The sequence below is a fragment of the Bemisia tabaci genome, chromosome 7, assembly GCF_918797505.1.
Source record: "Bemisia tabaci chromosome 7, PGI_BMITA_v3".
NCBI lineage: Eukaryota > Metazoa > Arthropoda > Insecta > Hemiptera > Aleyrodidae > Bemisia > Bemisia tabaci.
The window spans coordinates 47,720,283-47,747,540 of record NC_092799.1 but is presented as its reverse complement, the minus strand read 5'-3'; the positions used below and the strand labels follow the sequence as shown (position 1 = coordinate 47,747,540).

Below are 27,258 nucleotides of genomic sequence, written 5' to 3'. Positions count from 1 at the left end.
GAGTAGATTTCTGGGGGGCAGCTCCCCGGTCCCCCCTCCCCCCTGTTTCCGCCCATACAAATAATATGATCTTTATTTGAATTCAAAAGTTTCTCCGCGGGAATGAGAGAAGAGCTAGGGTATTCCAAGATATTTTCCGTCTCCTTCACTCGTATTGATAATTAATTTCCTACTTAAATCTTATCAACTCTCAAATCTTTGATATCTTTAGACAGGTTCAAAAGCTACGCGCCTACCGCGGGTAATTTCTAACATTTCAAAATTGATCGCGGCAATACGTATTTACCTCCTTAAACTAGACGTTTATTCTCAAAATATGTACCAACTACGGTTCGCAGTGGGTGTTCGTGCGTTCATTCAAATCATCCAATCACGCAAGAGGAATGTGGAAGCGTGGTCTATTGCAGGCTCAGGAAGGACTTCATAGAGAGACATTGAACGCGCACGGTGTTCGACCATAAACTTGATCCTTACTGTGATGTTAGCAGCTCGTAATAAAGGACGGATAAGGCAAAGCGTTGACACCACATTAAAGACAAGACAAGACAATAACCATGGAATGAGCATTCGAGCTTATGATCATCGCACTGCTGATCAGCACGCGTGATCTGAGCTTGCGGGTCGGGCAAATTGACCTGTTGAAAGCCATGAACTTGCCAGTCGCTCTTCAGTTAAAGCTCGAACGAACTGTCTTGCGAGGGAAGGATTTATCAAACGGAAATGAGTGTGGCTAAAAAAAAAAGCCGAGGGACATGTTATGCGTGGTTCAATCGTGGTTTTGAAATGTGTGATATTTTTAATGCAATTTACAAAAAAGAGGACGGTTTTAGGATAGCGCACCACAAGGAACTGTCAAATGAAACCGCGTTGAGAAGGAAGGGACCAAGCCACATCAGCCATTTTAAGTTTAATTGACAAATTTAATTCATGACATGAAAACGGTAGTGCAAATTTTTGTGCAAATTTCCGTGAATTTTCTGCTCAGAACGAAGCAAATTCCTTCAACTTTTCAAAGGAATCCACAAAAACGTTCTCTTTTAAAAAATTAAATGCCCCAGTTAAATTTGGCAGAAGCTGATGTGGCTTGGTTTTATTCTGCTTAACGCGGCCCAACTACCATAACTTTTGATACTCTGATATTTTTTTCAGCTAGTGTATCCTGGTATTCCTAATATATAAGTTAATCCAAATAAAGCTGATTCGTGTAGGGACCATCTCCTATCGATAGCCGCAAAAATCAGGAAAATCGGCCCGGTAAATCTTTAGAATGAACTGTGACAGTAAAGAGCTTTCACATCGTTCAAATGGGAGGATACATATCTTTATCACGTAGTATAAAAACGCGTAGGTCTCATCTACGAAATTGGGCTCACCCAGAGTCTATCACCTATCGTTATACGCAAAAATCATTAAAATCGGTCCTCTTATCGTTAAACCACTTAAAAATACCTACCTCTACTACGGTCCACTTAAAATTAACATTTACATCGTTCATATGGGAGGGTTCATAAGTTCATCTCGTTACAGAAAAAAACCCAGGACATAACTTCAAAATCGGACTCAATCAGGGTCTGTCAACCGTCTATGACCGCAAAAATCATGGAAATTGGACCAATTATAGAACAATAGGACGAACGGTACCAAATAATGAAAATTCGGGGGAGGGGGGGTCGGGGTCAGAGAGCTTACAGTAGGTATTGATGATTGAAGACTAAAGCACTTTCGGCAGTCGAGATAAGCCCTGTCGGCAAACTCTTTTCCATTGAAATGAGTCATGGTGAAAGAATATCATCCTTTAAGTAGTGCTGAAAAGATCAAGCGGATATCCAAATCGGCAAGCACCTCCAGCTCAAAACTGGCCCCGTCATTCGTGGGCTCGACCGCTGGCCGCTCTTGTTTTATTTTAAAACAAACATGTACAAATAAATAAAACAATAACACCGGTGAGTGAATTGGCGGGGGGTCGTCTGGAAACTATCAACCCGCGCTGCCCCCATACCGCGAACCCGGGGGAGCTGTGGACCGGGGAGGGGGAGGGGGCTCCTCAATAGTGTAGTCTCAACTCTCCTGTCTAAAGATTCAAGGGTATCCCGGGTGGGTACCATTTTATAAATCCTCGTCCAAGAGCTAGCATTCATGTCAGTAACCTGGTGAATAATTCTGCCGTACTAAGGAAAAAACGTCGTATGAGCCTTCAAGCGTTGCCAAATTTCCTTTCATAAAACACGAATTAACTGGCAACCTTATGAGTATTTTCATTCCAATTTTTAAGGTGATTTTCTTCGCAATTCCACATATAGCTCCCGAAAATTTCAAGGAAAAATATTCATTGCTTTCCTCATAAATAAACATTTTATCGAGGGGAATTTGGCAACTCTTGAATGCTCACACGGCGTTCTTCCTTAGCACGACAGAATAAATGCTGCTGTAAAAGTGGTAAGCTAACCTTTAAGCCGCCTAAGTTCACATGCGAGAGGGTTTATGAGATTTGTAAGTTCTTTAAAGTTCAACGATGTTGTATTGTAATAGTGCCTTGATTTTAAAAGTCGTGGTTGATTTTCTCACGTCTCGCGGAGACTGTTAGGCGTGACTCGAAGGTGCAGTTCGCCGAAAGGGAATGGATTCAAGGGATAAAGAATGAGTTTGGCACGAAGAGCTTTTCATCCTATTGAATGAAAAAATCGACGGAAAACTCACAGAAAATTATATATGATGCTGCTTGCCACTTACAAGGAATAAATGGAGTGAAAAATTAAACCTCGTCCCTTTTTCCTATTTTTAAAATTTTGGTTCTTCCCTTTTTTCAAAAAACAAAATGTTATTTCGTTCTCCCAATACTACCACTACAACCTATGTTTTACACCTTCAGAGATGTAAATGGCGTGTGATGTTTGGGCACCTCTTGAAAATAAAATCATTCTCAACAACTTTTATCCTTTTAAATGTTTGACGTATATTCTCAAAAATATGTTTCTCTCTTTTTTCCAGAGGGTAACTGTTGTTCGAGGGCCGAAGGTGCATGCCGAAGTGCTTGTGAGCAGGTAAGACTTCTATCACCTTTTATCTCTTCCTTTCCGCTAAGTCATTATTCTCTCAGAAATGGTCGCGTACGTAAGTGTTGTACAATTCGTGTGCACAGAATTCACCTCAATTTTACATCCCGAGAAGTTTTACGCAAGAAAAACGAAAAGGAAAAAAAAAACCTAGACATTGTGTAAAATTTAACACCGGAGTGGAGAGGAATTTTGTATTTTTATGCTACAAATTCAGATTTTTTCCTCCTTTCCTTTTGGCGTCCTAAAAAATGGAAGTCTACCATAGTGTAAATTTTATAAATCTTTGACATCTTTTTTCATGTAAATTGTCTCGGGACATTGAATGTACGACGTTTACCACTATAGAAAGTTCGAATTCCTCTTCTTAATTAATGAATCTAAGTATAAGTATGTAACTTATAGCATTGTCGTAGTTTCCTCCCAAAAACGCGTTGTAAAAATCATTACAATGCAAAGAAAACAAATGATTCACGACTGTGTATTTTACATTCGTTTTTGATCCTATACTGTCTCTTTAAAAATGATCTGGAATTTAGTACTGTACACCGCTCAAAACCTCCTCCAGCCAAGTGCATTGAAAATGTTGAAATAATTTTGCAGTTCAATGCAATATAAGTTCAATTTTTTTTACCGTATAGTAGCACAGTTTTTACATAATTTAGCCAATAAAGGCTATTATTAAAATCAATGGAATGAATTCCAGCCAGGACAACGCGACTTTTATTTTAGCGCCTGGATACAACTATTCCATCTCGGGGGATGACCGCATTGCATATGCACGAAAGTGAAGGCGTTTTCCTCCTTTTCCTTGCGCTTAAGCTCGCCGCATCGCGTCACCGTGTGTGAGAAAGACAGGCAATTTGCAATGCAACAAAATTGCAAGAAATATCAATAAGACGAGCCCATTCAACTGATGATTAGACAGCATACACAACACTACGATACGATATCGATAATTTCACCCATTTAATCAAAAAAATTTGCAACATGTAGGGCCGCAGGTTTCAGAAAATGGTGGTGATCCTCCGTGCCCTCATCACCAAAGTGGTAAACGAATGAGTTCCGAACTATTGTAAAATCGAAACCTCTCCTCCCACGTATTCCAGCGAAATGCTCATCCATTGATCACCAATCAACCATCGATTAAAAGAAATTAACACTCAATTGAGGCCGTATACGGTGTGATGAGAAAAACTGTCTGATCAACGATGCTCACTGTTCTCCCGCGATATCTTCATCCAATGGATCGTATTCGATACATCAAACTCGTAAGATTGTACAGACACTATTAGTAGCGACGTTATCATACGGATTCTTCATTATTGGCATAAACTCTTTCAATGCTACCAATGCGAAAAAATCGATATCTATCGCTTTTCTGTGACGTGGCACTAATAGTGTGTATAGATATCGACCGGTTCAGCACGTAAACATAGCCTCAAAAGTGAATTGAGTAATCTGAGGGAACGAGTTATTTGTATAGGTTTTGATTCTAATGAGTATAAAATGGTAATGAAGAGTGAAATAGTGAGGAATTTTCTCATTTTCAGCTTTTTTTACTTAAATCCTAAAATTTTTTTTGAGGCTACGTTCTAATTTTTTGAACCTAACGATACATCGAACCAACATCGAACCACTATCTAATACGATCCGCACTAGAGTCCCTTTATACTGAGAGTCAAGACAATTTGAATCCATTTCTGATTGGTTCCCGTATTTTAGGCCTCCACAGTGTCACAAACGGGAATAAAGATTACATTTTCACCAATTGCAAAGATTATAATCTGGAATGGACCAGGGAATTACGGGTTCGGCAAGGAACAAACGGAATGAGAGGAGGAACGGAGAAACGCATTTGAGAATGGGCCGATCAAAGATTACGAAAAACGTTCAATTTCTGTAATCTTTATTCCCGTTTGTGACATCCATGAGCCGAATTGTCTTGACTCTCAGTATAAAGGGACTCTAATCCGCACCATACTATGCTCAGCATCAGGGCAACGAGGGTGGAGAAGCGAACGACTGGACACGCGTCCACGCCGAGCTTTCCTCTTTTTTCAGGTTCGTAGCCAATTATGAGTCCCTCAGGAAGTCAGGAAGCGTAACGGAAGAAACATTCAAGCGAATTTTTCACGCGTGGATGAAGCTTAGGTACTTGTAGATGAGTAGCTAAACTCTTTCTCAACGAGACATATTTGCTATGACTTTGGCTCCTTCATAACAAGAAAAACTGTCAACAAACTGTGTAAACCGGAATCGCACGCTGAACGGGGAGCTGAATGTGGCTTGAATGTGGAAGTCATCGGTTCGATGCGTGAATTTTGCGCTACACGTGCAAAATTCAGCAACGGGGTTCAGCGACCATCGGATAATGTCCAGGGTTGCCAGCGACCGGGAAAACCGGAGAAAGTCAGGGAAAAAAATCAACCGGGAAAAGTCAGGGAATTTCGGTGTTGGTCAGGGATTTTTCTGATTTTTCGTGGAATTAGGCGCGGGCGGTCTCGGGCTCGCGTTGCGGGATTTTCATGCTCATTTTCACTTTAACAGACTGCGTCAGATCCATACTTAAAAGTCAGGGGAAAATATTGGAAAGTCAGGGAAAAGTCAGGGAATGGAAAAAAAATAATTTGGCTGGCAACCCTGAATGTCGGATTTTTCTGAACTATTCCAATAGATTTTATACAAATCTGAATGCAAATAACTCGAATTTTTTTTTTTGGGGGGGGGGGGGGGTTCAAAAACCAAATGTCCATAGCGTTGCTTATAAAATGCGGACAGCTCCTAAGCACGTATCGTTTCCGAGGAATGTGCGAAATTTGGGAAACAACTGGGGGGGGGGGGGGGGGGGGGCAGCGCTCCCGGTGGCCAAGAATAGCAACTCGTTTCGCGTCGGTGTGTGTGGCTTCTCCTCACTACATTTCACTACGTCGCCGGTCGGGACGTCGCCGTAGCCGTCGGTCTCGTCTGGCGACCCAGCCTCCATTTATTCAGTTAACGATGACAAATGTGGACGATGCACCGCTAAGCGCCCGGCAGAAGAAAGCGAAAACTTGGCCGCGGCCGAAAAGGGGCCCCTCCCCGCGCGCGCGGGGGAGGGGTGCGGGCTACGCGAATAAAAAGTATAATAATAAGTGTGGAATGTAAACATATTACGGTCGACGCTCGCTCCGGAGCCGAAACAATGAAAGCACGAGAGGTCTAAACGGAGGAGTAAAGATCCCACCTCCCCCCCTGTGCCCCCTGACGGCGCGGCGTGCCCCCCGGGCCCCCCGCTCACATGGCGTGCTGCGATATTCCAAGCCCGCGAGCTTTGCGGTCGGTTACCTAACCTATACGATGAGAAATGCATTGGGCTACTCTTAGCAATCGAACAGAGTATTTTCTAAATCATGTTAGCGCCAATATTGCGATTGCGACAAAAACAAGGATACCCGATTGATTCGCTTTGTTGATAATTTTCGATTTTCAAAAAATTAGTGTGCTTTCAGAGGACTATTTTGAAATCAAACAAGATTGATTATACCAGAGAGAACAGAAAAAACAACTCTTCTACCACCAAAATAGAGATTGGCGCTTACGAGGTTTGGAAAATAATCGGTTCGATATTTCTACATCGATGGTCAAAGTGCAAAACCACCTATGTCCATTGCAGTCCTTCAAAGTTCCGCAAAGTAGGCATGTGTGAGAACATTGAATTGTGTCAGCATTCGACGAGGTTTAATTTCAATTTCTTCAAATTTAACCCGATACTCCGAGAATTGATTTTGGAGGAAGGCGTTTAGGGGACACGGGATAGATGAAGGACTTAGTAGCTGTGAATTCCTTCACAGAGGGAGAGAGAGAGAAGTAATTTTTCTGAGTTTATAGAGCTTCTCGGGCCAAAATTTTAAAAGTTCCTCCAGATAATCTTCCCTTAAAGTCTCCTTGAAATTCAAGTATGAGGATTCCAATGCAAACAAAGACCTTAAAGGAAACTGGCCGAGGCATGTAGGCATGTTCAAGGCATGAGGCAATGTAGAGCGCTTAAATTTGAGCCTTTAACCAATATTCTAGAGGCCTGTTGATGCCTCTTGACTTGAAATAATCTTGAAACTGCCTCCATGTATTTCAATATCAGTCTGGAGATTTCAAGTCCAGGTGGTTTCAAGGTTTGTCGTTTAATTTCGACCTCAGTCTTTTGACCCAGTTTAATAAAATAATCAGTCACCGCATATCGGACTTTTGGCAACCATGCCCCGGTCACCATTAATTACGCGGATGGAGTGTTTTTTGACCCTCGAGATGTCACATCGAAGTGGCTGCATTTTGTCGCCTCCTCTCCGCCCCCCTTCTCGTGGGTCTGCCTCTGGGCTGGGCCCTCCCTAATTCCCGACTGTTCAAGTTAATGTCCCACAGCCCTCCAGGTCTTTTTTCTCGTCTCCAGATTCGGATTCGGAAGCATGTGAATTTCCTAGGAAAGATTTACGCCACCACCTGTTAGGTCTGCATCGTGTCTCGGTCTCGTACTACCATCGCACAATGGTTCAATCTGCTCCAAAGTAGAAATTCGACAATCGTAATTTCGACCGGTTTTATCATGGGCGGATTTACCTACTTGCCGCCCATGGGCCGCCTGTATTTTGCCGCCCTCTTCTCATCCTTTTTTAAACATCAATCAAAACCATCAAGTAACATGCCGGAGGGAGAAGGGTGCATAAGACGCGTTCACTCGTGTTGGACACATTTTTTGTGAAATCCCTGTCCCTGTCCATACTACTAGCAAAAGTTCACGTAACTTTGCGCGAAAGTTCAGTTCCGTAAACCTATCTCTGCGGGGACAAGGCCTTTCATTTGTGAGAAATGAACTAAAAAATTAAGAAAGAACAAACATAAATGTGGTTTAATGATTTTAACTTTCGCCGCCGCGCCGCGATGACCACTTGACGCAATGCGTGAAGTACTCATGTAGTCTTGTAGGCACTGTGCGTTTCACACCGCGCCGACCGCTGTTGACCGTACTGTGTTTGACGCAATGCGTGAAGTATTCATGCAGTCTCGTAGGCGCTAATATGTGTTACATGCCGACCTCCGCGTCGAGGGCTTCTCTTTTTCATCTCAAGAACTAGTCATCATTTCTCTTTGCGCCGCGCCGCTCCAGGCCAAATCACGTGTTTGGTTTCTCTCCTAACTCAACTAATTAAAGGTGCGCAGTCTTTCGTATCACCGAAATACGACAAAATTAGAAATTAATGAACTCTCAGGAAATGAGAGATTTTGTCACCTTTCCTTGTTTGTAATTTTTTTCTGAATCCGATTTTTTTGTACCTGCATTTAAAAAATTGCAAAATTTGCCGCCCCCTAATTTGCCGCCATGGGCCGCGGCCCATGTGGCCACCCCCTTAATCCGACCCTGGGTTTTATCATATTAACATATTGTAAGGTAAAAAAGTTCATTATTTTTGACCACAGTGCTCTTTTTGGGAACTGAATATCATGCGTCAAAATCATTTTCCTTTCGCCGCTAACGTTTCAACCATTATAATAATGCATGTAATTTGTTGTAACCCTACTGAATATTCTTTATGATTTTGCAATTCTGAAAACTAAAAATTTCAGAAAATTCGCCGAGTATGGTTTTCTCTCTAAATTTAAAACTATAGCACAGGACATATTGAAACACCGCAACTAAGAAATGCCCTTTCTACACCCAATGCCTCAATCACTCGCAAAATCGAAAAGTTGAAAGTTCAGACGTTCGTATTTAAGATCACGTTTCCTTGAAGACTTTTAGTTTCTCTTCTTTTTACTCGCGTCATCGTGGCCAAAATTGGGCCTCGACGTTTCAGCACATCCCGGAGAATTTCAGACGCACAACCGACCCTAAAGTCGGAAAGTTCACATTCCACTCGAGGATTTAAAGCTCCCTTTCACTCTACAAGTTTCATCAGGACCAAAATCGAGTAGCAGGCCCCAAATCGAGTAGCAGGCCCCGGTGCATTCCGACGAATCAAAAGTTGAAAGTTAAAAGTTCAGACGTTCACAAGATCATGTCTTCCTTGAGGACTTTTAGTTTCTCTTCACTTAACTCGCGTGTTTCAATTCATCGAGGCCGAAATTGGACCTCGAAGTTTCAGCACATCCCGGAGAATTTCAGACACAACCGACCCTACAGTTGAAAAGTTCACATTCTACTCGAGGATTTAAAGCTCCCTTTCACTCTACAAGCTCCATCAGGACCAAAATTGGGCAGCAGGCCCCAGTGCATCCCGACGAATTCTGCGCGAAATCGAAGCCCGCCCGCAAGCTCATAATTAGCGGCAATTAGTTGCGGCAATGAAGGCGCCCGTGTCGCGGCTCGAAAAGGCCTTTGCGTGGGCCCGACAATGGACGGGGACGGAGAGCGGGCGGAAGAGAAAAGCGCGGGCCGAACAATACCGGTGATTGTGTAGAAAAGAGAAATCAAGTCACCGACCGGTGTAACTTCCAGTCGCGCGGGTCAGTTTAGTTTCTTTGGGAGCAAAAAAAATGCCATTATGCTCAACGCGGTTACACACTAGGGCTTATCACGGTAGCCGCTCGAAAGTATGCCACACCCACCGACTTTAAGTTTATGCCCGTTGCCGGCTCAAAGGTCCGCACCGATTCTGGACGAAAGTGTCTCTGTGTGGGTAGATGGGAGGAGGCAGGGGTAAAAAGGGAACCTGGCTCCCCCTTTCTGCATCCGAAAACTTCCAAGGGTTGTATTCATAGTTGCTCACGAAAAAAAAATGGATTGCTGATTTGAGAATTAAATTGTTGAAAAAGTATGTCCGACGTGTTTCAAATGTACATTTTGCAATAATGGAAAGCTAACGCTGGAAAAAAAAAGTCGCTTGCATCTTGAGTCTAGACTCTTAAACACATTGACAAGAAAAAATACTCTTAATTCAATCGGACTTTGTGCTTGAATCAAAAGGAAATCCGCCTAAATCATGAGGCTCGGCTCTTTAATTCAAGGAAAAACCGGATTGAATCAAAATTATTTTTTCTTGTCAATGTTACTAAGAGTCTGGACTCTAGATTAAAGTGACTTTTTTCCCCGTGAATTTTACCTCGGGGGTGACCAAAGTAGCATTTTTTATTGTAAAATCTACATTTAAACATGTCGGACTCTTTTTTAAACTACGAAACTATTAAATCAGCAATTTTATTTATGTCCGTGCTCTTTTAATAGCTCCTTTTCCTAGGGGGCTCCTTAAAAAATCACACATATTTGCAAGGAAGCTTTTTGGTTAGTTTTTCTGAATGGGAGTAAAGACATTTTAAAAGGTTGCAATTTCGTCACCTTCCAGGCAAAGTATCACAAGCGCCATGCGACGTTCAAAAATTTCCGCCGCCATTTTATTTTTTTACAGATAAATTGTTCAACGAAGCTGTCCGAAAATTTCACTGAATTTTCTTTGTGCTGCCGATAAAATTTAGTGAAATTTCCAAACAGATTCAACCAACAATTTCTCAGAAAAGAAATAAAATGGCGGCGGAAATTTTTAAACGTCGCATGGCGCTTGTGATACTTTGCCTGGAAGGTGACGATTTATCGAGGTACGCATTTTTTGCATTCGGCGATCGATTTGTATTTTTCAGCTCTTGCTTGAAAAACACACGGGGCCCCTCTTGTGCTTGTGCATGTAGAAAAGGAAAGGCGTTTCATTGAAGAGGAGCTTGAGAGGGCATGGGCGTATTGGCGTGAAGTGAATCGCGCATCTTTTCCGTGCACTGCTAAACCTTCCTAATTAACCATTTTATTTAGCCCGACCCTCGCCTCGTCTAGTCTTTATTCCTTCGGACTTGGTCGTGTAATCGTGGTGCGATGCTTCTGGATTTCAGCTTCTTCGTGAGTTACGCGATTGCAAAGTTGTCAAATCGGGCATTTAATACGTCTTTTGAGATCGTGGAAATCTAATCGATGGCCTTCATTTTATCAGTAGTCGTTTTGAAAACAAGCTGTCAATTTTGATTAATTCTATTAATTCTGTTAATTCTGTTAATTTTGATTCTGATAGCGCTCTCGAGAATGATTCGATTGGCAATCAATCGATCAGTAGTTTATGAATTTTTCGACTTTTCCTTCGAAAATTCCTGCAAGTCACTTCCCGTTGCAGTCTTGTCTAGTATTAATGTACAAAGATCGGAAAATACTTCGGAGTATTTGTCACTGCAAGCACGAAGCGAGCAGCACGAGTCACAATTTTTTCTATCGCTTTACCGGGCCAAATTGCGATGTTTCGACTTAACCGCGATTTTCGATTATCTGCGGTAGCTCCGGTCCCAATAACCACGGGTATTTGAGACTTTACGGCGGGCTGATTATTTAAACTGGTTGACAAGGCGATAGAGAAAATAGATAAACGGAAAACGGAGAGATCCTATTTTGATGGAAGCTATTGGTTGCAATGGCGTGGCGTGCTTTGCGATATATCGATTTTTATGCCATTTAAACCTATGGAAAAGGATCGATGAACACGCTGTTCGCAGCGAACACCTTAATAATCGATTCTTTACCATAGGTTTAAATGGAATAACAATCGATACATCGCAATTCACGCCACGCTCCGCAACAAACACCTTAATTATTTTAGCTTTCAATGGTGAAATATCGATAATCGATCATTCACACCTCGCCACTGACTGACGACAACCCGCGAGAGTCTCTAAAGTTAGTCTCCGTTAACCTCAGTGGAAAAAGAAACACATTGGATGTCGAGTCCAGACTCTTGAAAACATTGACAAGAAAAAATACTCTTGATTCAATCAGGTTTTTGCTTAAATCAAAAGGAAATCCGCTCAAATTCTGAGGCTTGGTTCCTGATTTAAGCAAAAGTCCGATCGAATCAAGAGTATTTTTTCTTGTCGATGTTTTTAAGAGTCTGGACTCTACATCTGATGCAGTTTTTTTCCAGTGCTCTAAGAGCAAGAGCTACTTGTTTCAACCAATAGTATCGCCTCATTTTCCCCTCGTCTTCTTTCTCCTTCACTTTGTCTATCAATTTCAATAATCGACCTCCTGTATCGGGGAAGCTTAACACTTCCAAAAAGATCGCCCATTTTCCCTTCGTCTTCTTTCTCCATCGCTTTGTCTATCAATCCCCACGATCAGCCCGCTGTATCGAGGGAGCTTATCGCTTCCATCGGCACCATGTTTTTCCTCCTCCAGGCGTTCCCTCCGACGAGGCAACGCAGCACATCGTTAATGAGCCTTCCGACTTGTGACTCCGGAGTCCCCAAGTCGTGTAGCGCGCCCTCCACCCGGGGCGGGGGAGGGGCGGGGAGGGTCGCCAGAGGGAGGGAAGACAAGGAACAGATGGTTATTTTGATAGACGAGCGCCCGGAGTGGCATACTTGAACCCCCGGCTATTGATCATCACTCTAAGCATCCGAGCTCCACCGATCTCGCATCCTCTCCGATGGGTGTATAAATAACGAATCTAACCTCAAACTCCGTATGGCTCGGGCGCGTCGCTTCCTTGAGGCTCCCCATTCATGGGATCACTCCCGGGATTCATGGAATCACAGGAGCCGGTCCCACCTCCGTGATTTTTCGGGTAGGTCAGCGCGGCTCCACTGCGAGTGGATGCGCCACAAGTGGCTCTCATAACTCACAGCGCTCCTCCATTCCAACATTTTAAGCCCTGGTAGACAGGTTCGGGGTTCTGGAGAATATCAGAGGCTCAAGTGTATGAGAGTGTTTGGACTCCGTATGGGACTGTCGCAGTATTCTGTTGAGGGTGTGGCCGGTTTAATTCTTCTAGCTCACTCAAATAAGTTTCCTGAAGTGCTCTCTAAATGCGGGGAAAATCGGAGGCCATGATCGTCAATTTTCCAAGAATTTCCCAAAATTCAACGTTTTTCTTAGGGGGAAGTTTTGAATCGGGGAGAAGGGGGGAGAGGGTGGCGGAATAGTGAAATAATGGCGACAGTGGGTTCTAAACTAGATGGAGGTGGTGTCAACTCCCTGAGGAACTGTAGGAGGAGGACAGGGTGTGGCAGTTGGATGTCGCAGAGCTCCATAGAACGTTGTAAATGCGGCCCTCATGCCACGGAGGGAAAAACCTCGTGCGTGGGACCCGAAGTTTAGGTCATATGGATCTCTGAAGTTTTCGGATTGAGCATCTGAACACTTTAGGTCTAGCTGTCGAGGTTCGGATCACACATCTGAAACTTCAGTTCTTACATCTTAAGTACTTCAGATGTAAGAACCGAAGTTTTTCGGATGTGAGAACCGAAGTTTTTCGGATGTGAAAACCGAAGTACTTCAGATGTAAGAACTGAAGTTTCAGATGTGTGATCCGAACCTCGACAGCTACCCTTTAAGTGTTCAGATGCTCAATTTGAAAACTTCAGAGATCCACATGACCTAAACTTCGGGTCCTATCGCACGAAGTTTTTTTCTCCGTGTAGAGAGTTGTAAAAGCGGCCTTCATGCAAGAATGCAAAAATATCGCAACTTTAAAGTAAAAAAATCGCAATTTTATTGCATTAAACCGCAATTTTTTTGCATTCAGCCGCAATTTAATTTCAATTTTTTCCGTGCTGCCCGGGCACTTTACCTCAATTCGCAGGACACGGCTTCCATCTCTCCGGTCACTCGCCTCACTCACCTCTCGGACGACCCGTTACGATGTCCATTTATGTCTATCCCTTTCTTTCGATAGAACCAAGTACACGGTCCCCGGAGTGTTAACCGGTCGCGAGGGCTTTGTATCGGCGGTCGCGGAGTCATCGGACGTCCCATTCCGGACGACACGATTTGGAGCCTCTCCAAAATTCTCGCCAGGCGACGATATTCGTGATCGCGGTCGTCGTCCGTGGCAATTCCCAGCTCCGAGGGACAAAACCACGTAACTGCTCTTCGAGATGAGCTCTATCGGCTGCACGACTGCGTGTCTTTCAGGGCTCAAGTTGAACTGGAGTTAGGTCTTTGCGTTAAATGACGACTTGGCCTCCGTTGAGCGTGCCGCGACCGCGACCGGGCCTATTTATCCTCGGTAATATCTCTCGAGTGCAATCTATCTCCTCCGGTTTTCAAGTTCATAGATCGGGAATGGATGGACTGAAAGAACCAGAGCTTTTAGTCGACCATTAGTAGGTATCAATAGGGGGAGTTTTCCTCATGAAAAATTCGAATGATCGGAGATTTTGAAACATTGCGATGGAGACACGTCGATGGCCAACGTCTAGGACCGCATATCTCTGTAAGCGTCGTTGCAAGTGTCCTGTTATACTTTACTTTTTCCACAAGAAACTAGTTAACGTAATTTCTTGAGGACGTTCTTGATTTATCTTCCCTTTTAGTAGAATATTCAATATTTTCAAGGGTTTCTTTGAGGCCGTGAGAAATTTTGACACCCAAGGCGGATCCAGAGGCGGGCGTAGGGGGGGGGGGGGGGGGGATGTACGCTGTACGCACCCCGTTCGCCCGAAAAAAGGAGGAAGAGAGGAATTAACGGAGGAGAGAAGGAGGAAAGAAGGAAGAACGACGCTGATATTCATGTCGAAATAGACTCAAACTGCAAATTACATGCCTTAAAATTTCGAAAATCTGGAGGAAGCCCCCTGAACCCCCTCGTGCCCACCCCCCGTTTCCGTGTCTAGATACGCTCATATTTGTCGCCTCCGAAGGTAGCGGCCCGTGCGATTGTGTAATTTTTGCACCCTATATGAGAGGGGCCTTCCTATACAGATTACGAAACTTGCCTTTTTTAATCAAGGAATTTTCAGAAAAATGAAACATGAAAAATAAGAAAAATGAAAGAAGGAAATAGAGAGAGAAATATGGACAACGCAAGCCTCAATTGAATGGGTCAGAGACAGGAATGCAAATGCGTTGCTATCTTGCAAAGTTCTATTTAGAATTGAATTTATTTATTCAAGAACGGTTTTAGTTTTTTGTGCATCTCCTCGTGATTCGACGAACATTCTGTGAATATTCCACTTAGATCATGCACCCGTCAATGAAGGAAAAAAGTAATGCAAACGTCCGTCGTGGATGCAATTTTATAACGTTGCAATGCAATGGACCACTAGATAAGGTACGAATTTCAGCATTCTAATACATGTTTCTTAACCAAAATTTTACGTAAAACACGATGCACACAACGAAAATAACCGAAATTAACTCCTTACGAAGATATTTAATGATTCTTAATGCGTGAATTCAAACCACCCGCTCATGAAAACACAATGCTCTACGTGATTCACATCGCGCGCTAAACGGTATCATGACAGTCTCTGCGATATAAAAATCTGGCAACCTTAATCTTGACGCTTTGGTTCAGTTATAGCAAATTTCTAATAGTTTGAACAACACATGATGGGAAATGAACATTGCTCGATTGAGAAGCTTGCTGAAACCGTTGTAGTGGGCGATTTGACTCACGTAGAGTTTTGAGTTTCTTGTGAGCGGGCAGTTCAAATTCCTCGTAACCAATGTGAAATAAAAACGTTAATATCTTCGTTAGGAGTTGGTTTCCGTAATTTTCGTTGTGTGAATCGTTTTCCACGTGAAATTCTGATTAAGAAACATGTATCAGATCGCTTAAATTCGTACCTTGTCTAGTGGTCCATTTAAACCCCTCTGGCTCTGACCCAGTGACCCATTCAGTCATATCTTTTCCGCCCATAAAGGAACTTTTTCTATCCTCCTAACTCCGTCGCCTTCCTCACGAAAGAACCACTTTTCAATGTCTCCGAATTTCCTCCCCAAAATTGAATTTTTATCAGGAGAATCTGTGGCATTTCTAACTGAAAATTTCACGCATTGTCTGCCAACCTTGTGTGAAAATCATAAAAGTGTTCAACAAAAATTGAGCATGTACATTTTTCGTAGAAAATTAAAGTGTTTGTGTCAATTTTGCTACCTTAGAATGGAATGTTCCTTCGTTCGGGAGACGAAAATCTTACACTCGGGCAAGAGCAAGAAAAAGTAAATGTGGTCATCAGCGAGCTGTCTCTCGGGTTTCTTGCCGTACAAAAGATTTCATTCCGAAACAATTTTCTCAGAGCTACAACGAGAAACTCGCATTCGAACGTTGGTAAAATTGTTAGGGTGCACGATCCTCTGGAGAAACGTCATTTTTATTACACGCAGGGGCCGTCATGTGCCGTTTAGTGGCACAAAAGCCCCTCATATTTTAAAACCCCTTCGTTATGGAGTTGTAATTGAATAGTGGAAGTGCCGTGTCGAGATGGGGAGGGGGAGGGGAGATTCTTGACCCCGGATATTTCAGCCGTGCGTGCCATTTGGGCGCTGACCTATGCAAGGCTCAGCTGCCGTAAATCTGAAAACTTCATTCATGGGACCGTGTTAACCTGGCATTTCTCGCATACTGTACGAATATTATGTGTTGTAGTCAAATCCTGAAAACCAAGAAGAAAACTCCAACCTAACTTTACCTATCCAAACTAGTTTTGGTCTGTTAAATTGGATTTTACTGATCACGTCGCAATGTGGCCAGGATTCGGGATTCGACTACGATATAATTACGACGTGTATGTATGATTCCGGACAGGACTGTACATTTTCACTTGATGAAATTGAGCGATGCATCATCATCGTTAGATTGAAAGTATTCAATTTTTAATCGAGCGTGGAAAAAAAATTCAGACACATCAATCGCGCGTCCAAAAGCAGTCTTTCGATGCTTTAGCATTTTGACCTCAAAATTACGTAGGAAATGATACCTCACATAACGCTAAGTGTAGATTTTTAGATACAGGGTGTCCCAAAAGTCCCTTCCACCCCCTCTAAAATTTTACCTAATGAATATTTTGAAACGAAACTTTGGGGATGTTCATCGATCAATGTTAGCTACTTTTGGGGCCCCCCAAAAGTTTCGGGCCCCCACGTGGGGAGGGGCTGCGGACCCCAACTTTTTTTTTCAAATGGCAACCCCTATCTTCTGATACCTCATTCGAAAGAGCATAAAAAACTAAGAATTTTGGCGCAAACCGCAGATCAATATCTTAATTTTTGACCGAGTTATGATAGGTCAAAGGTCAAATTTGACCTATTTTCAAAAAATCATAACTCCGGTTCAAATTATCGTAATGAAAAAAATAAAACGGGAAAATTTACCAAATTGTAAGCACTTTTGAGTAAAAATCACAGAAATTGCTTCAAGCTAATTTTAAGGGGGGTTTCGGACCCCCAAATACGTCAATTCAAAAGTCGTTCAATTTTCCCGCTAAATAAGCCAATTTCCCCCAGATTTGCCTCCATATTAGTTCAGTAAGGTCAAAATCAGTTCAACATTACGTTGGCAAGTCCCCAAATTTCGGGAAAAGTTAAAAAAAAAATTTAAACGGTCAAATTTTATCACCTTTAATTTCGTTTTTTTTTTAACTTTTCCCGAAATTTGGGGACTTGCCAACGTAATGTTGAACTGATTTTGACCTTACTGAACTAATATGGAGGCAAATCTGGGGGAAATTGGCTTATTTAGCGGGAAAATTGAACGACTTTTGAATTGACGTATTTGGGGGTCCGAAACCCCCCTTAAAATTAGCTTGAAGCAATTTCTGTGATTTTTACTCAAAAGTGCTTACAATTTGGTAAATTTTCCCGTTTTATTTTTTTCATTACGATAATTTGAACCGGAGTTATGATTTTTTGAAAATAGGTCAAATTTGACCTTTGACCTATCATAACTCGGTCAAAAATTAAGATATTGATCTGCGGTTTGCGCCAAAATTCTTAGTTTTTTATGCTCTTTCGAATGAGGTATCAGAAGATAGGGGTTGCCATTTGAAAAAAAAAAGTTGGGGTCCGCAGCCCCTCCCCACGTGGGGGCCCGAAACTTTTGGGGGGCCCCAAAAGTAGCTAACATTGATCGATGAACATCCCCAAAGTTTCGTTTCAAAATATTCATTAGGTAAAATTTTAGAGGGGGTGTAAGGGACTTTTGGGACACCCTGTATACAGAAATTCCAAACGGCCGTATCATGATATGGTCATCTTGGATTTTAGGTATTTTGAAGGATTTTAAGGGGCTGAACCTTAGTAAGTGTGAATTGTTTCAGGGGACTTAATGATGACATTTAAACAGTAAAGTGTAATGAAATTTGTTGTTGGTCACCCTCCCCCTTCTTTTTCTAGTAAATCTTCTTTGCCGTTTCAAGTGAACTTTAGCAACCGATTTGCTTTTTTCCTTTTTATGCTTTAGACAAGCCCGGCATTTTTGAAGTGAGATGTAGCGTACTCGTGCAGTTTTCAAAGTAATTCCTGAAATAAATAGGTGCAAATTCACAATTTTAGAGACGCTTAATTATTTCAACGGGAAACACCATGACTGTTGATTTTACAGGACAGGATTTGCTAAAAATTCAACAAGTTAGTGACGATTCCACCCGATTCGAACAACACTCGCTCTATTTTTCAGTGACTCAGAACGTCCGTTCCAAAACGGAAATCCATTCAATAGGCGTTGAATCGCAAAGGGAGTTCACCGTGGGGCGGGGGTGAAAGGAGGGGGGGGGAGGGTGCGAGGGTGTCGATTAAATGCCGGCTGAACCGAGAACAATAGAATTAATCCGGATTGTGAATGGGATCGTGCGCTAATCCGTGACAAGTGTCAGTGTGTCAGTGGGAGATCGAAGATCGCTCTTCGCTGTCGGATGCAGCCGATGCACGATGCAGGCATGCAACAGGTATACGCTGGGAGGGGGAGGGGTGATGCTGTGGGGTACTCGTCACAGTAGCCTGATGGAAGTGATGGGAGGACCCGACTTCCTGGGAGGGATCGAAAGGTGGAGGAGAGGGGGGATGAATGACTCAATCAGGTGAGTGGGTAATCCATGAATGAGCGAGCGTAAAATGGAGTAAACATAGCTGTGGCACGGAAGCCGGCCGGCCGTGCTGGCCGCGGCGGTTCAAAGGCCTTTGCTTCGTTGCCGCTGGCGCTTGGATGTCTATCGCAACTCATTTATTGAATCGTGTTAGAATTACATCGGAGATGAATAAAATAATATCATGCTCCAATTTTCATTGTACTAGAGGTATTTGTGTAAGCAAGGCTGTGTACATAGCTTTTCCCGTAGGTATTTTGTAAGGTCTCTACAGTTTAAAAATTTGTAAAAATAGAATTATAATATTATGGATAATTAAATAAATTGAATACAATATGTACCTATAACTGGTTATTTCAACAAGCGAACTTGTTAGTATTAAATAAAACCAAAACCGCAGGTCTACCAGTGGATTGAAAGCTTTGAGTTTTTTTTTTCGATCGGAGATTGACTATGATGCCAACGAACGACCCAAAAATTTTAAGCGTTTCCAATTTTTTAGATAATTTTTTACAAACGAATTCCTGAAAAAGTTAAGAAAAACCGTTTTAGATACTGCCATTGTAGGATCCGATGTTTCGCAGCAAGACTTCTCTAGAAATCCATCTCAAATGTTCAATGGCATTCTCTGACTGAAAAAGAGGAAGCAGAACTGACAGCAGAAAGGGAATGGAAGTCACGCCCGTTACTATTTCGCCTTCAATTATCGAGGCAGGCAAGACAAAATTCTCCGTGCAACAATAGTTACCTATTCAGAGAACTATTTAAAAATCCAACCCGAAGATTTTAGCTCTGCGTCGTTTCTCTATTTAAATCTCCACGGTTGATAATAAATAAATATAGTATAAATGAAGATTAAAACTTTCAAATTTCTCCGAACGAGCAATGATTTCTCGCGCACATGCAAAGCGTGTCATTGTGAGCATCGGATTTCAATAATCAATTATAAGAATCGACCGTGCAAAAGTAAAAAGGTGAACAGTAAAGCAACACCAGTTGACGAAATCGGATACCAACCAACCCGTTTCAGCGTCACAAATTCGGGACTCGCAGAGTCAAATGGACAGTCCAGTCTGCCGTGCTAAGGAAGAACGCCGTATGAACATTCGAGAGTTGCCAAATTTCCGTGGATAGAACATGTACTTTTGACGACATTCATGCACATTTTTCTTTGAAATGTTCAGATATTTTAGATTAAATTGCGTACGACATGGTCTGAAAATTTTGCAAAAAAATATTCACAATTTTCCCAGTAAATTCGGTTTTTATTAAAGAAAATTTGGCAACGTCTGAAGGTTCTTACGGCGTTCTTCCTTAGCACGGCAGAACAACTGCCGGCGACCGTACGTACCGGACCGATAGGAATCTGAGTGGGCCAGTTCAGGTTTTGGACAGGGGTTAACTGGGCCGCAGAAAGGGAACTGATTTTCGGAGCCTCGCCCGGGGCAGGATTTCGGAGTCCCGCTGTGTGTTTACCTTAGCTGCTCATTATTCGCTCATAGTTATATTTATATTAAAGGTGTGCTGGGTGGGTGGACCCGCTTCTCCCATTTCACGCTCGGTTAACTCGGCGGACTCCCTTTAATTCAATTATTATTTTCCTCCCATTCTTCTCGTGTCCACACTCACGATCATTCACACCCACCCCCGTTATTGCGAAGTTGGGGCCCAATTCGGTGGTCAGTGTACGGTTTCCTCGGAGAAAAAGCTGTGTTACACTCGGGACGATCACTGCACGATGAAGGGAAATTTTCCGTTGGACCAACAGGAATTTCTGTTCACTACGCCGCGACAGGAATTTCTCTTTGAAACAACAGATAGTCTCGTCGATTCGAACAATACTCCTTTGCAAGGCCGGATTAAGGGGGTGGCCACATGGTGGCAAAAGGGGGCGGCCAATTGTGCAATTGTTTTAAATGTAGGTAATAAAAAAATCGGATTTAGAAAAAAAAATTGCAAACGAGAAAAGGCGACAAAATCTCTCATTTCCTGAGAGTGTTGAAAGTTATAATTTTGTTGTCTTTCAGTGATACAAGAGACAGCACATATAGTTAGTCGAGTTAAGGGAGAAAACCAAACACACAATTTGGCCTGGAACGGCGCGACTTAGAGAGGAATGATGACTAGGACTTGCGATGAAAAGGAGAAGCCCTCGGCGCGGCGGTCGGCATGTAACACGTATTAGCGCCTGCATGACTGCGTGAATACTTCATGCATTGCGTCAAACACAGTGAGGTCAGCAGCGGTCGACGTGAAACGCATAGCGCCTACAAGACTGTCGGAATACTTCACGCATTGCGCCAAACACTGTGCCGTCTGCGCGGCGCGGCGGAAGTTAAAATCGTTAAACCACATTTATGTTCGTTCTTTCATAATTTTTTCGTTCGTTTCTTATGATTGGAAGACCTTGTCCACACAGAGATAGGTTTACGAAACTTAACTTCCGCGCAAAATTCCGTGAACTTTTGCTAGTAGTGTTGACAGGGCTCTCCCAAAAAATGTGTTCAACACGAGTAAACGCGTCTTATGCACCCCTCCCCCGCTGGCACGTTCTTTTGATGGTTTTTTTTGATGTTTCAAAACGAAAGAGAAGGGGGCGGCAAAATACAGGCGGCCCATGGGCGGCAAGTAGGTAAATCCGGCCCTGCTCCTTCGATGCAATGAAAGTTGCTGTTGTGGCATATTTAACAAGCACATTTTCTCAGTTAGATTCCTTTTGAAGTTGAACCAATAGTGACTTTAGCTGTAAAATTCGTGTTTTAATGAAGGGATTGGAGGACAAGGCGCATAAGTGCAGTTTTTGCTATTTCAAGAGATACGTGTTTGAAGTTTCAAAATTACAAAGAGCCTTATGGCGCAAAGGAAATTGAAACTCACGTTTTAATGCGTTTATGTTGGATTTTAGTCGTGAATTTTTACAGAATATACTTTCAACCTAGTTTCAGTTACGTTAAATTTTTTAATTTTGTAAAAAAACTCCAATTATACGCCCAACCTACAAGCCTCTTAAATGACCTTCGCAGCAAAATGCCCAGTAACGTTTACTCGATTCTCCCTGCAGAAAAATATTTGAATATTGACTCTGAGTTGAGTTGCAAAAGCTGAAACGTATACCCCAATCCCCTCGCGCTGAGTGAGAAATCAAGTTCGCCTTCAACTGGATGAACGCAATTTGAGCTGCTTATGAGTTGAAATATTTGTATCACACATTTTGGTCTAGCGCGATGTCTGAAAGGCAAGTGACTTCTATAGTATAATTTTCGTATTTTTACTGACCGCCTCAGGGGACCGTCCTATAACTTTTGCTCGATTCTCGTCGCAAAGAAATATTTAAATACTGATATTGAGGTAAGTTGCAAAATCAAAAACAAACCCTCGCCCCTGGGCTCATATCTGAATGATTGAAAACGGGAGTAAAAAATCAAGTTCGCCTTCAAAAGTTAAAATTTCCGCTCTCGCGTTTATCTCTGTCATCGAGTTTTTTTAAAGTTTCAACTTAACACATACATTGCGGAGCTTCACAGTTCGCAACGCTGTTTTTCTTTGTAAGACCTTGTGAAACTTTTCCTCTTCTCTTTGTAAGAAGTCAGGGAAAATGCAGGGAATTTCAGTCAGGTCAGTGAATTCGTCCCAAAATCGGGAAATTTGGAAATTGAACTAATCTTTCAACCCTGTATTTGAGCGATTTTGGATGAACTGTTCTTTCAACACTACGAGAAACATTCAAAAAATCCAAAATTGTCGGAAAAGTAGAATGAAAAGTCAAATCTGACGCATATAATCTCATGAATTAAAAAAATTATCAAATTGCGTTGGGAAAAAATATCATTTTCCCCCTTTTTTTTTCTATACTAATATTCCCTCTTCACGCAAGGGGAGCGATAAAGTAAAAACCTCGACCATGTGATCGTGTGAATTCTTGTCATCCTATACTTCAATGAAACTCAACATTATAGTCCATTGCTATCTATTTTTAGAACCGGCAACGCTGCGTTTTAAATTTCTCGCCCAACTTACCGGTTAAATCGAATTATAATGTTCGGAATCCTCTACTACTCTTTCCCTGTAAAATATCGATTTTTAATTGCCACAGTAGACGGTGTATCGATTGGCTTATCTGCCCTGCCCTGACCTCTGTCACGCCAGAGAAATCTCTAATCCTGCCTTTGTCATCCGTTACCTGCATTTTATCCATGTCTTTTCGATCGTGATGATCTGATCGCTCTATTTTTCACCGTTGATGTCCTCAAATCGCCGTTTTGATCGAAAAGAGGAAGGAGAACGACAATGAGAGGAATACCTATCTCGCCCTTACTTGGTCAGGAAATTCACGCATACCTCTCTTTTCAAGCGTTTGGTCACACATTTATGGGGATGTTCTCTGCAATCCAAAAATGCTTTAGATGTTCGCAGATTTTTGGAATTGATTCCAATACTTATATGTCTTCTCATTTTTCGGTTACTCGTAGACAAAAATCAGTGTCATCCAGCTAGATCAAACAGCTTTTGCACGTCAGTTCACCTGTTAATAAAACCAGATCACCCAATGTTTCTTTTTTCATAAAATTTACATCACGAAACACGATTCTGTCTGAGTACACCGGAACAGCCAGATTCAAAATTTTGCCTCCAAATAAGTAAAATATATATAATATAATTTGAGCCCCTATACGCGCGCCCACCCTGGAAAACTAGGGTCCAGACTCTTGTAAACATTGACAAGAAAAAGGACTCTTGATTCAATCGGAGTCAAGCTTAAATCAAAAGGAAATCCGCTCAAATTAAGAGGCTTGGCTCTTGATTTAAGCTTAAATCTGATTGAATCAAGAGTATCTTTTCTTGTCAATGTTTTTAAGAGTCTGGACTCTAGATCCAATGTGTTTTTTTTCCAGTGCATATAATGCTTGTATGCTAAGTCCGGACTGAGGTTTTAACATTTACCACCTTCCATCTTTACTGTTCACCATATTACGATACGAGCTGCTGGAAGTATTGAGACAGAGGTTTCGGTTTTACTCAGCAGTGTCTGGAGCAGTGTCTCAACTGAATGTGCGCTGCAAGGCGGGCGCTAATGAGGTCTAAACGCCATGGACCGAGCTTTACACCACTAGCGTGTGTGGTGCTCGCCGAGCCTGTAAAATTACACCCGGGTACAGTGCGTCCTGCATGTGTGTGAGTGCGTGTGCTTACCCTTTCAATTGAACCTCATTCGACATTCGTCATTACTCTCAACTTCTGTCTCGTCTACTACTCTTGACCCATTGTTGCCAAACCATTATTTTATCGCCGTGTTTCACAAGAGAACGTTTCTCAGCTATCATAGAAAACTCTTTGAGCCTTCTTCATACATTCAGTGGAAATGACTCATAGATGCCGAGTATACTTGCACGACGTCACCAAAAAAACGATATGTTTAGTGACGGTCAACTGGGAAAAGGATCTAAGTCGAAGTCCGCTAGTGGTGAAGGCGTGAATCATCAACTATCTATCTTTCCCCATTTGAAGCTATGATGAAGAATCGATCACAAATGTGCGGACACTTTGAAAATCGATCCTTTTCTATACGTTTGTATGGCATATCAATCGATCAATTGCAAAATACACCACACTCCTGAATTCCACGGAGGCAGATCCCCAGGGATGCGATTTTTCTCGAACTCAATCAAATAATTTCCATAGTATTTAAATTACATAAATAATTTACAGTAATACATCTTAATCATAACCGTAGTCATTAGTTTCAGAGAAAAATGAGTAAAAATATGGAAGATATTTGGGGGCAAAATGCCAGTCTGGCTTTTAAGTTGGACTGCATTTTGCAATTTGGAACTATAAATTATGGCCCGGTTTAAAAACAACGTATGTGCCATTAGTTTCCCTATGCACATAAGTGTTTTTTTCAGATGAGCCAGAATTCATATTTGCAAATTGCAAAATGCAGTCCATTTTGCACCAAGTTGCAGAATTTGGTTGGTGCTGCAAAGCTCAGAAGTTGACTCTTCAAACAATGGCTCAATTGTCGCTGCCGTTTTTAGTTGTGCCATTTATGGATCCCAGAATCATACGGAATCTCCATACGATGAGATCCCCACACTTTTTCTCCATGAAGGCATGTTCTCCATGAAGGCATGTTAACTCAGTTTGCTCCCACTTATTGCAATGTCTCGGATTTCGCTCATGACGACTCGATTTTTATAAATTGCACGTCGACGTTGACTGATATTTCCAAGACTCGACGCGCCACCCGGGAGAGGGAAAGGACGGGGTCAGCGAAGATGCGGTCGAGAAAGTGTCCTATGAACATATTCGTTTGCCTGCAAGTCGACCCGTCGCTAAAATTGAAATCGCTTCGAGTCGGACTCTCAAACCGCAGAGGAAATCCATCACCATTCGCAACTCGGTTCTTGCCAAACCGCAGGGGCCTCAAAGATGCACACGCACACTTTATTGATTGGTCGATGACTCAAGACTCGTCTCTAACCATTTTAGTTTCAGTAAATGACGCCAGCAGTTGTGACGTCACCAGATTCTCCCTTATATCCATTTGGGTCCAAACAATAACAATAGCGTGACCGTCTTTCGGAACAGGGAAATTGATATGCATGGTTTTTTGGGAGGGCATGAATTCAATCGACATAAATCCACCTATTTATTTATCGGGTCACTAGTGCACAGATATAACATAAGTACATACACAACAATTAAGACGTGAAATAAAAATGTGAACCAATCGACAGCGAATCCATCAACACCGATTCGATTGACAAGTTTCGCATTATCCTACTTTTCTATGCTGCCTTAAAGTCTCCTAGAAAATGTAGTCTGGGAGCGTTCATAAAGTACGCAACTGTAACTCGATCGACAAACCCGTGAATCGATAGACAAATCCGTGAATCGGTCGACAAACCATGAAGTGATTGACAAGTCCGTGAGTCGGCTCACACAAAAGCGAAAAAATCACCAAAAAAACAAAAACAAAACAAAAAAAAATGCATAAAATCATAACTTATCATCGGGCAATTGTTTATTTATCGGTCTTATCTCAGTTATACATAACAATAAAAAAAAGTAACCCCATAAGCTCTTTGCTTATCCCCGATATTTTTCTCCTGTACACCTAACGGGTACACAATTTGATTTTTCTAGGTATTAAATTAAGCATTTCGTCGTTCGGAAGCTTGAAGGAATAAGAGGGTCAAATCACGGACCATTTTAATTTTCACCAGATCACTATCTATATAAATAAAATCGTTGGGGGTTTCACTGTAACGCTTATTTCTGGAGTTCTACCGGACCGATTTCGACGATGCTTGACTCTGGTTAAAGCCCTTGACGTCCCGATGTCCGCAAAATTTGCAGATTTCCAAATTTTTCAGCCTCTTTCGCTTGAGACGCTTTTAAAGCCAAATCCACCCCCCTCCGACCTTAAGTTTCCGAGAGTTGCGGTATGTTTCCGTTGTAACGCCTAATTTGAGAGATCTACCGGGGCGATTTTTACGATTTTTGGGTCGACCGCAAGCTCCTAGCTTCTAGATGCTCGCAAAATTGTCAGACTTCCAAATTTTTCAGACTCTTCTTCCTGAGACGCTCTTAAAGCCAAATCCACCCCCCTCCGGCCTTAAGTTCCCGGGAAGTGGTTATGTTCCTGTTGTAACGCCTATTTTGAGAGATCTACCGGGGCGATTTTTACGATTTTTGGGTCGATCAAAAGCTTCTAGCTCCTAGATGCTCGCAAAACTATGAGAATTTCCAATTTTTCAGCCATATCTGTGTAAACCGCTGAGAGATGCAAATAGACCCCTCTCCATATTACTACTACACAGCCTTCACCCAACGCCGAAGGTCAAACTCGGACTCTGTCTCAGCACTGCTCTGTCTGAATAAAAGGAAGCCGCCCCAGCTACGTGGTTCCATAAAACTGTCGAGGCGGCGCGATGACATGGGTTTTTCCGTCCTTTTGTCTAACAACCCTCGAGCCCGAGACTGCTCGCTACGGGATCGCAGCCCTATTGTCTCATATGCCAAACAAAATCTGACCCTCAAAATTTAAAGACAGTAAAAATGCAATTTTTTCTATCATTCGGAAATTGTTTTTACAGTGTATATTTTTCGATTCGCGGTGAAATTTTGAGCAGAATGGTGGTCAAACTAATGAAAATACATGATTCTACGGTACACTAAGATCGATACAGTAAATGCTGCATTTATAACTTGCTGAACGATATTTCCGTTACTTATCAACATATCACGACGAAATTTAGTTCATTGTAATATACTTTTTTAGCAGAGCGTAAATTTACTGAGAAAGTTGAAATCGAACCCGATGAGAGAAATTTCATCAATTTTTTTGGAGCTCCACTAGGCCGAGCAGGAAGGGAAAAAAGGATGACAAATTGAGATC

General features: G+C 42.3%; 2 protein-coding genes across 5 annotated transcripts in view; one reads left to right on the top strand and one right to left on the bottom strand.

The window, feature by feature from the left end:
• The window catches only part of Reck (Reversion-inducing-cysteine-rich protein with kazal motifs), a 122,070-nt gene that overhangs the window by 5,801 nt on the left and 89,011 nt on the right, over positions 1–27,258 (top strand). For both annotated transcript variants that reach the window (XM_072302720.1, XM_072302719.1), the window contains exon 2: positions 2,989–3,041. In XM_072302720.1, the coding sequence (XP_072158821.1) occupies positions 2,989–3,041 (53 nt within the window). The remainder of the gene's footprint in view (positions 1–2,988; positions 3,042–27,258) is intronic.
• Positions 1–27,258, bottom strand: part of LOC109036822 (uncharacterized) — a 319,487-nt gene that overhangs the window by 238,589 nt on the left and 53,640 nt on the right. The window lies entirely within an intron of this gene.